The sequence below is a fragment of the Pleurodeles waltl genome, chromosome 7, assembly GCF_031143425.1.
Source record: "Pleurodeles waltl isolate 20211129_DDA chromosome 7, aPleWal1.hap1.20221129, whole genome shotgun sequence".
Classification (NCBI taxonomy): Eukaryota; Metazoa; Chordata; class Amphibia; order Caudata; family Salamandridae; genus Pleurodeles; species Pleurodeles waltl.
Window position 1 is genome coordinate 1260766081 of NC_090446.1, and position 10844 is coordinate 1260776924.

Genomic DNA, 10844 nt, shown 5'->3' on the forward strand with positions numbered 1-10844 from the left:
ATATCTATCTACATAGATACATCTATAGATATATCCATGTACATATATATATCTACATAGATATATCTATATATATAGATCTATATATAGATCTATTTTTTTTTAGTTGTTGTATGGTTTCCTTGGGGGCCAAAATGGCCCCCAGGGAAACCCTACAACATCTAAAAAAAAATATTGCCCCCACAGGGGGTCGCCCTGCCCACGGGCGACCCCCTGTCCTTGAATTCTTTTTTCTTTTTTTTTTTGTGAAAAAAAAAAAAATTTCACCTGGGCGCACCTACCTTTAAAAAAAAAAAAATATGCCCCCGGGGGCGGGGGGCTGGCCCCTTTTCCGAGGGGGCTGACCCCCCAAGTGAAATCCCTGGCATCTAGTGGTGTTTCCTGGCCCCCGATCGCAGCACAGCTGCGATCGGGGGCCAGGAAACACTTTCAGAAGGCCTCGTAAGAAAGGGGATACTCTCCCCTTTCTTACGAGGCCTTCTGAACTGTGCTGCGATCGGTGGCCAGGAAAAAGTTTCAGAAGGCCTCGTAAGAAAGGGGAGAGTCTGTGCTGCGATCGGGGGCCAGGAAACACTTTCAGGTTTCCTGGCACCCCGATCACAGCTGTGCTGCGATCGGGGGGCCAGGAAACACTTTCAGAAGGCCTCGTAAGAAAGGGGATACTCTCCCCTTTCTTACGAGGCCTTCTGAACTGTGCTGCGATCGGGGGCCAGGAAACAGTTTCAGAAGGCCTCGTAAGAAAGGGGAAAGCTTCTGTGTCTCCCGCGGCTAGAAAAAAAAATTAAAATCCTTGGGTGCGACGCACCCTAGGATTTATTAACACCCTCCCTGGTGTCGGCCACTGGTCGTGACCCGCACCAGGGAAGTAGTGTGGGCGTCGGCCAGTGGCCGACGCCCGCATTGAAGGGGTTAAAAGGTTAGGGCTGCAGAAGAACAGATTAGCCTGAAGAAGTTGGAAAATCTTCAATTGCAAAACGGTCTTATTAGATATAATCAGCTGTATCTTTGCACCAATTAGAGGGTTACAGGCGGTTGTTTAAAGATGGGTCATGATTTTGCCATTTCCAGCCATGAAGGAGTTAAAGCTAACTTAGATGTAGGTCTTTGTGATGCCCATCTGTTCTTTCTGATGTCTAAGAATATGTTTCTACTTACTTAGGGCCTTATTTATACTTTTTGGTGCAAAACTGCACTAACGCAGTTTTGCACCAAAAAGTTTTGCACCGGCCTGCACCATTTTCTAGCACCAGCTGGGCACCATATTTATGGAATTGTGCAAGCCGGTGCAAAGGGTAGGCTAGCTTAAAAAAAATGATGTTAGGCATTTTTGACTCAAAATAAATGATTCTGACCAGATTAGCATCATTTTTTTACGCTAAGGGGCATATTTATACTCTATTTGCACTGAATTAGCATCATTTTTTTTTTACTCTAATTCAGTGCAAAACTAACTCCATATTTATACTTTGGTGCTAGACCCGTCTAGCGCCAAATTTATGAAGTTAAAGTCATTTATTGGAAGTGGAAACCTACCTTGCCTTAATGAGGTGCAAGGTAGGCGTTCCAGTGCAAAAAATGACTCTATGGCCTTAACGTCATATTTATACTCCCATGCAAAAATGGTGCAAGGGAGGGGTCAAAAAACAGGGCAAAGTTCAGGGCAGGCGTTAGGGGACCTGTGGGCCTATTTCCATGGTGGAACACCATGGAATAAGCCCAGAGGTGCCCTCCCTAGGCCCCAGGGGCACCCCCACCCACACTAGAGGGACTGCGAGGATGGGGGACCCCTTCCCAGGTAAGTAAAGGTAAGTGCATTTTATTTTTGAAAGTGCCATAGGTGGCCCTGAAATGGGCCCCATACATGGCACAGGGTGCAATGGCCATGCCCAGGGGACCCCTGTCCTCTGTGTTGGCCATTGGGGTGGTGAGCATGACTCCTGCCTTTTCTAAGGCAGGAGTCATGTGGCATGGTAGGTTTAGCACCATAAAATGAAGCTAATCTGGTTAGAGTCATATTTTTTTCTTACCCTAACCTGCCTAAAGCCGTTTTTTGGTGCTAAACTCTCTTCTTCTATACTGCCAGCCCCAGTTTTTTTAAAACTCTAGCCTACCCTTTGCACCGGCTTGCACCATTCCATAAATATGGTGCCCGGCTGGTGCACAGAAATGGTGCAAGCCGGTGCTAATCTTTTTGGTGCAAAACTGAGTTAGTGCAGTTTTGCAGCAAAAAGTATAAATAAGGGCCAATATTTTGTAAGTTTGCGCCACTTTTGCGTCAATAAATGACGTTAATGCAGTGCAAAAAAGTATAAATCAGGGCCTTGGTGCTAGATGGGTCTAGCACCAAAGTATACATATGGAGTTAGATTTGCACCGAATTAGAGTAATATAATTGACGCTCATTCGGTGCAAACAGAGAATAAATATGCCGCAGAGAATAAATACGCCCCTAAATATGGCGTTAAGGCCATAGAGTCATTTTTTGCACGGTAACGCCTACCTTGCATCTCATTAAGGCAAGGTAGGTCTCCACTTTCAAAAAATGACTTTAACTCCATAAATTTGGTGCTACTGGGGTCTAGCACCAAAGTATAAATATGGAGTTAGTTTTGCACCGAATTAGAGTAATAAAAAATGACACTAATTCGGTGCAAAGAGAGTATAAATATGCCCCTTAGTTGCTTGTATACAATGTCTATACACAGACCTTCCATCGTCTGTTAGGAATATTGTGATAATGGTAGCAGTAGAGATTTTTTCAAAGATGTCTCATTTTTTTTTTTTAAATGCAGAAGAGATGGCTCAGTGCTTCTAGTCTAATATTTTGCGTCTTTGACAGTGACTTACAGGTACTTAATATCTATCCATATTTATGAAGGGTGTTGGGAGTTGGACAAGCTTTGTCTTCTTGTTATCATACACATGCGAATGGGCAATCAAAACAAACTAATCAACTTTTGAAGCATCGTCTATAGCGCTATTGTACTGCATCTCAAGATGATTGAGCTTCCAATTTACTGAAGGTCAAATTTTCCTGCAAAAATGCCTCTTGTTGTCTTGGCAGCATTTCACCATTCTTTTGCATGGAAGGTTTCCCTCCAATAGTTGTTCTAGCCTTGAGTTGATTCCCTGAGTCCTACAGCAACTGAATATCAGAATCAACAGAGAAGGAATGAACAATGTGTTACAGAATGTTAACACCATTTGAAAGTTATGACAGTATACAGATGGATCAAAAGCTATTTCTTTCTCATTTTCAGCTGGAGAGAAATGTTGGCTGCTTTCTTATTTCCTCCCAGTTCCTACTTTGTCTGTCAAATTTCAACCAAGGTTTTGTGGCCCATTTATAATAACTGATCAAATTAATCTTGTGACTTTTTGACTAAAGCTACCTTGAACTTGGAAGCTTTGTTCAATTTTCTTTTTTATATTTTTGAGTAAAAATGTTTTACTTTTCCCTATACTTTACTATAGAGAGGCACTGCAATCTGTGTAATGATCTAAGTATCATATAGGAAAAATGTTTGAAAAGTTTATTAAACTTTATAATAAGTTAGTAAAGTACTTTTATCTTTAATATTATTGTAATTGAATTCAATATATTTATTTTGAAAGTAAAACAAAAGAAAAACCACTAGAGCATGATTAACTTAATTTTGTATTCAGTCACTAACTCATTTAAAATTAAATTAAAATTGTTTTTTCTGAATTTTAAATTAATAAAACACATTATTACAGAAAACAAAAATATAATTTTACAATGTATTAATAATCATTACAATTGATGTATAAATTAATTAAAAGGAGTTTAATTATTCTCAAATGTTGTTCAAATATTTCATAATTAAATAAAAACTATCATTTATTTTTAGATCTGTTAACCTTAAATTAAATTTATTTTATTTATTTATATTGGTATTATTTCCTATGGGGTTGTATTTTAAGTTCTACAACTATTATTTGGCTGGTGGTTGGTGCAATATCAGTGGTTGGTCATGAGTGGTGCTGAACTTATACTGTTTCTTTTTAGTAGTAGTAATTTCTACTCCTACATTTGCCTCCACTCATTTCAGGAAGAGGAGATATGCAAGTCCACACTTTAGAGCAACTTTTCATTTAGATTTTGTGAAGAGCCAAAAGTAGTAAAGTTACTCAAACGTCTAAGAGAAAACATGTACATTTCTCACAGGTGTATGCTACCTTTGTGAATAACCCTGTCTGACTGTTGGGATTTTTGAACTATTACTTTTCAAATGAGGTTTACTCATTGCAGTCATGTAATTTTACAAGAGAACATCCTTTAATCATGGCAAATTGTAGTCCTGACTGTACTATTTATGTATGGTAATGGTGCTACATTGCCAGGATCAGCTTTTTCACCCATTTCCCTAACTGCAGATATCAATTATATTTTTTACATGTGTTCATAAAAATTTGTAGGACAGGGCTCAGTTGTTTGAGTAATGAGCTCAAAAGTATGTTAATACTAACACGTTTTTATTTATTTTCTGGTTCACAGGTGGTATTAAGGTGCTCATAGCCCAGTACATAGTTGCACGAAACCAGTATTTGAAGGAGGAAATTGATGCCCTCGGGGGATATGCAAGTGAAAACATCAGAATCTCTGCCGCCATAATAAGGAACAAGTTTCTGCAATTGGTCAATAAATAAGAGAGTAATATAGGGGCTGCTCCCAAACTGGTCAGCAAACTGCGTACTCGTTTTCAGCACTCATAGATGTTTGTCACAGCAGATTCTTTTGCTTTGCTCTATTAACATTTCACATCCCTCAGTAAATGTCCTTGACAGCATTTAGGCAATACTATTTACATGTTGCACCATTTGTTTTGTCCTAGCTGTGGCCAATTAACTCCAGCATTATATACTGAAGAGCCTTATCGCATTATTTCAGGACTACAGGATAGCTAAACAAAATGGCTGCCTAGATAGTTGAATGAGACCCATTGGGAGAAATCAAACAAAATTGGCAGGCTAAAGTGGTCATGTTAAAGTATGCTTGTGGAATATATTGGCTATCAAGTATTAGGTTTTAGAAAAGGACCTAATAAAGTATTTATTCGGTACTGTTTAAAATCATAAACAGAATCCAAGGATTGAAACAGCACTGATGTGGAGACTGCCATCACATGATAGATTAGTACACACGAATTATGCAAGGAAATTCTGCTATCCTTAGTTCCCGGAGATGCTGCCAAGAACAATATATGGTAGTGAGACTAGTATTAGTGCAATGAATGTTGTCAAGGACAATGCCTAACAATGTCTGTGTTTGTATTCTGCCTGCCCCAAAGTGATTAAACTAGAGAATGCTGTTCACAACATTTGTGCTAGGGAGTTTATATAAAATTAATGCTAGGAAGATTAAATCATTAGTGCTAGAAAGTCTTCCCAAAATGCATGCTAAACGTTATGCTTTTGTTAGCAATAGTGCCAGGGACCGTAGCTATCATTAGTGTATTACTGTTGTTTATGTCATCTCCGTGTCATTTGACACAATAGAGATAAACCTATGAATGATCGGGGATGGTGTTGTCCACATGAATAGATTAGAAAACTAGCCCTTAAAGTAAAGATAAGATTCATAACAGCAACTCAATAGCAATCAATTAAAACTTGATTCTCAAGAAGGATCTCGGTATCAGTAAGTTGAAGTGTTATTTAATAAATATTAAAGTGCAATATAGAAGGCAAAAATATAGATAATCTCAACTGCCTTGTAAATCAGTCCCAATGGAATTAGCAGCATGAGCAAAATCTGGAAACATGTCTAAGTCCACAATATGCAGCAAAACAATAAGAATTCAGGCAGCATCTGTAGAAACTCAGAGAAAGGGAAACCCAGAGCCTTAGAAACACAGGGGCAGATCCGAGAGCCCCTTGTGCCATTATATCACCACATTAGCATCACTAATGTGGCGAGATTTCTTTACACCATTTTGGGGCACGCCATTGTTTATAATGGGCCCATATGTAGAGTTCAGTGTTAGCGCCAAAATGTTGGTGCTAATCTGGAACAGTACATCAATATTGTCAAAAAATCAGACGCTACTGCCCCCTACCCTGTGCCATGGTGCACGGTATTTTTAATACAGCGCACACATGGTGGTGGTATTGGGGCACTAAGGGGTGCAAGGAAAGTGGCGTTCCACTGGGTGCAGTGCCACTTTTCTTAAATCTGCCCACAAGCTTTTATAGACAAATAAATCACCATAGAAAGCATTGGCAATTGCACAGCCAGCATAAGGTGATCAATTGTACCTCACATTGACGAATCAGAATACAGAATTAATACATCATATATTTGCACTATCCCTCTAAAACAATAATTATGAACTCCACTTTGAACGAATCAGATTGTAGTCAACAGTACAAATCTGGTTACTTAAACAACAGCAGCCTTATCAAGGAGTAGGTCTACAGTGAATGAGCAGGAATTAGAAAAAAACTTCCTCTGGAGTTTTTTGAGAACAGCATGTCATCACAAAGCATCAGTGCACATTTCGCTGCATGCGGTATCAAATAGAAACAAAAACACTGGTTATTAAAAAATACAAGAAGTAATTAAGACCTAAATCAGGCCTATGTCAAAAAAAGCATAGTTCTGTACATTGTCACATTGTCGATTTTGATACATCTGTTTACCTACACCAACAAACTCATCATTCAAAATACTCAAAAGAATTCCTAAAAATGTCAAACTTTCATATCACATAAATAAGCAACGCCAAATTGACAAATCATCAAAATCACAATATTCAAATGCAGTAACAAACAATAAAAATCAAACGTGCATAACCAAAAGTATATTCATGTCACAACAAAAATTCACACTCTCAAATAACAAGTTCCACAATGCACCACCACAGTTCTACAAACTGTAACAATGCATTCCAACATAATGAGCTCCTAAACTAAAGATAGGATTCAAAATAGCATTTCAAACAGCAATCAATTAATACGACTTGAGGTTCAGAAAGGAACAAGGGATCAGTAAGTTAGAAACCATGAAGGTTTATTAATGAATATTATAAAGTGCAATACAGAAGGCCAACACGTAGACAATCTCAAATGCATAATAAGTCATTCCTAGGAAATTAGCAGCATGAGCACATTAGAAAATAGTCCTGAACATGCAGAAAATCAAAAAGAGGCCGAGAGAAAGGGAAGCTAAGAGCCTAAAAAAAAAACGGCTTTTACAGACAAACTCACCATAGAACGAAATGGAAATCTCACAGTCAATATATGGTGAGCAAATGTATCATATATTGATGAATCAGAATACAGAAGTAATACGTTATATAGTGCCACCATCCTAGCACTATCGCCCTAAATAAATATTAATGAAGTTCACTTTTCCCTAATGTCATCGGAAACAAAAGTACAAATCTAGTTACCTAAAATTTAGTTGCCATGTGGAATTAATAGGTCAAGGGTGGATGAGCTTTGAAATTAGCAATAGGCTTCCTCCGGAGTTCTGCGAGAATAACTTGTCATCACAAAGCATCAGTACACATTTTGATGCGTGCGGTATCAATGGGAAATGGAAGCATTGGCTATTCTAAAATACAAGTTAGTTTTGAGGTCTAATTGAGGCATAGTTCAGCCTATGTCAAGAAAAATTTGTTGTGTACATTGCAACATTGTTGTTTGAAATGCAAAATATTCATGCTACTAAGCAAATAGAAATTTAACAGAAAAATAGCATTAACCCTGTCCAGGAAAGCAGATATGCACACGCAGTGGCTGAGATGTCTTTTGCTTCTTATCATTTATTTTAAATTAACATGCTGTGGCCAGAAGTATGCAATAAAATATATTTAAAGAAAACATGTAATGGTTTCTCTTTTCTTCCAGACAACAAATCATTTTGATATAGTAACTACACATTCCATTTCAGTCAATTACACATGGAGAATCTCTTCACCTACCCGCATTCCTCCCACCTCAGACCAGTATAGAAGGTACATAAATGTGGTTAGTAATGCTGTCCCCTCATTACTTTCCTATATAAGGTGTCTCTGCTCAGCCCACCAAGACCCTTAAGGGTTGCCTCTGTGCATCTACCTTGTAGATTCTACATAATGCTGGGTACTTCTCGTGTAGAACAATTGGCAATCTCATCTTTCACTGGATGAGCTCCACATTGAAAACTTAAAATTACTCAGATCTTATCCATCCAACACTTATGGATTCACAGCACTGAGAGAGACACACTGCAAGTCTTTCATGATTAGTCACTTACTTGCAATATTCACTATCTGTATTCATAGTCCTCCTAAGCACAATCCTGACAAAGTGAGATTCTCTGCCCCTTCAGAAAGTCTTACTAAAACAACTTCTTACAGAACTGGAAGTATATCTTTGCATATCAACCCTTCTCAATCGTCACACTTCCTAAGACAAAAACTTCTAGTGCCACAGAAAAAAAGGCAATGGGAGGAAGGCATTTAGGACTATCACAGGGAGGTCTATGAATCAGGGCAATGTAGTAATTTAGTAATTAATCATTACTCCCTAACCTATCCTACCCTCCACTGTCCTGAAAAAAGAGGAGCTACCAAATCACCACATTTTGAAGGCTCAGAGATGATTTAATTTAGCAGCATCTTAGGTTAGTGTAGTGTTTTCTTGGTACAGTAAAAAAACAGCTGTTATTACTTTATAACAGTGTTGATTATCTCCTAGCCAGACATTCCGGAGTTGACATCGAAATCTAAGTGGTGATGTTTAATAAACGTATCAATGAGTGACCAAGTACTGATCTACAAATGTTGATTAGAGGGCCTTCATTTGTCTCAGTTTAGGATGTGTTGCCATCTATTGTGGATCTACCCTGAATTCCCATGGATAGGCAGGTCTGAGATATGGTCTATCTTATCCGCCTAAGAGTTGCTGTGGATGGCTTCTTACCCTTGTTGCCAGGACAATAAAAACAAAGAGGGTATCTAAGTAACTAAATGATTTTGAGTAAATATGTGTCAAGACCTCTCTTGACATCCAAAATCAAAAGACAGTCAGGTGCAGGGTCTGATTAAAACACAGGGAAAACAACTTCTTCATTGCAATGGAATTGTGAATGTACCATAGGTATTCAACCTGGATTTAGCTTCAAAGCAACCCTATCCTCAAAGAACCTACATGAACTTTTATATGAATAGGAAAGCATAAGGGCAGCAATTTCAACTAACCTTACAGAGGCGATTGCCACCAAAAATATCACTTTCACTGTGAGCCACTGGGTGGACTCCGAGATGAGAGGCTCAAGCAAATGTAAAAACAACTTATCAATGCTATTGGAAGATATTGCAGTGGAGAACATTTGATGGGGTAGGGATTTTTCAGGTTTTATGTCTAAACCCCCTCAGCAGTCTCTTCATGTATGGAGTGAACTCAGCGTTCTCTAAAACCCTTGATAGCAGACCATTCAGCTGGCAAGGTAGTGAGAGACAATCCTTTCTTAAATTTGTTTCTCAGAGAATCAAGATTCTTCAACTGATCACAAGCTGATGCTAAATGACTTGCAGAACAACATTCATCAAAATTATTTGATTCTTGTTTTGTAGGAAGACAGAGTAGTGGGTATCCTGGATTGCCTGGCCCTCCTGAAAAGGCCAGCCTCTGGAGAACTGCTCTCTAAATGTTCATGCCATCAAATGCAGCATCTTGGGAGAACTGTACAACAGCTTGGGAAACAGGTGAGAAGGTGGAACAAGTGAAATTTGAAATCAAGGGAGGTCTACCATTTAAAGTAACCGCGGAAACCAAGGTATCCACATCCCATAATGGTTTATCATAATCACCAGTGTCCTCTCCTGATAAATCTTCTCAAGCACCTTTAGGAGAAGGCAAACCAGAGTTTATGTATGCAATGGCCCACTCGGCCACAATTTCCTCATTGTGCCCACCACCACAGCTTTCTCTGATCCACTCTCAATAACAAAAGTGAGGAGGGCAAGCGTTTGAGTTTGAGGCAAATATGTCCAACCATGGATGACCAAATTTTATTTTCTCTGCCACTGACAGCTATCAGAAAATTAAATTGTCTCCGTCCAGTGATAGACGCTGAATGCCACTAGACATAGTGGGGGTCATTACAACATTGGCGGTAAAAGCCGCTTACCGCCGTGCAGAAGACCGCCAAGACACCGCCGCGGAATTCCGCCACAGCTATTATGACACACATCTCGGAAACCGCCGAAATTCAGACACCCACACAACTCCGCCACACCAAAAGTCAGTGTTAAACTGGCGAAAACAAATCCTCCACCTCCACGCCAACAGAAACACGACCATGCTATTACGACCCACGAATCCACGCGGTGGTCTTTCAACCGCGGTATTCCATTGGCGGTACACACCGCCACATTGGACAATTACAAATACACACACCTGATACACATACAAACACCACTCCCACACACACAACACAATATAAAACACACACCCACATCACCCACAAACCCCTGTGACCCGAAATGTGACGAAGGCCAGAGAGACAGAACAGCATAGACAACCCCACCACACAGAGGCACACAACACCATCACCCACACAAATCCACGCACAAAACACCACACACCACTACACATCACCACACACATCAACACTCACACCGCCCCACACATCACACACACCACCCCATGTCACGCCAAAGACACCCCGCCTTTCCGAGGAGGAGCTCAGGGTCATGGTGGAGGAAATCGTCCGGGTAGAGCCACAGCTATTTTGCTCACAGGTGCAGCACACATCCATAGCCAGGAAGATGGAGCTATGGTGCAGAATAGTTGACAGGGTCAACGCTGTGGGACAGCACCCAAGAAATCGG

At 39.7% G+C, this 10844-nt stretch overlaps 1 protein-coding gene across 5 annotated transcripts in view; it reads left to right on the forward strand.

Moving 5' to 3' along the window:
- LOC138246148 (cytosolic phospholipase A2 gamma-like) overlaps positions 1–7855 on the forward strand; it is an 823362-nt gene extending 815507 nt beyond the window's left edge. For all 5 annotated transcript variants that reach the window (XM_069200427.1, XM_069200426.1, XM_069200424.1 and 2 more), the window contains one exon: positions 4520–7855. In XM_069200427.1, the coding sequence (XP_069056528.1) occupies positions 4520–4671 (152 nt within the window). In that variant the 3' untranslated portion in view covers positions 4672–7855. The remainder of the gene's footprint in view (positions 1–4519) is intronic.
- The last annotated feature ends 2989 nt before the right edge of the window (positions 7856–10844 follow it).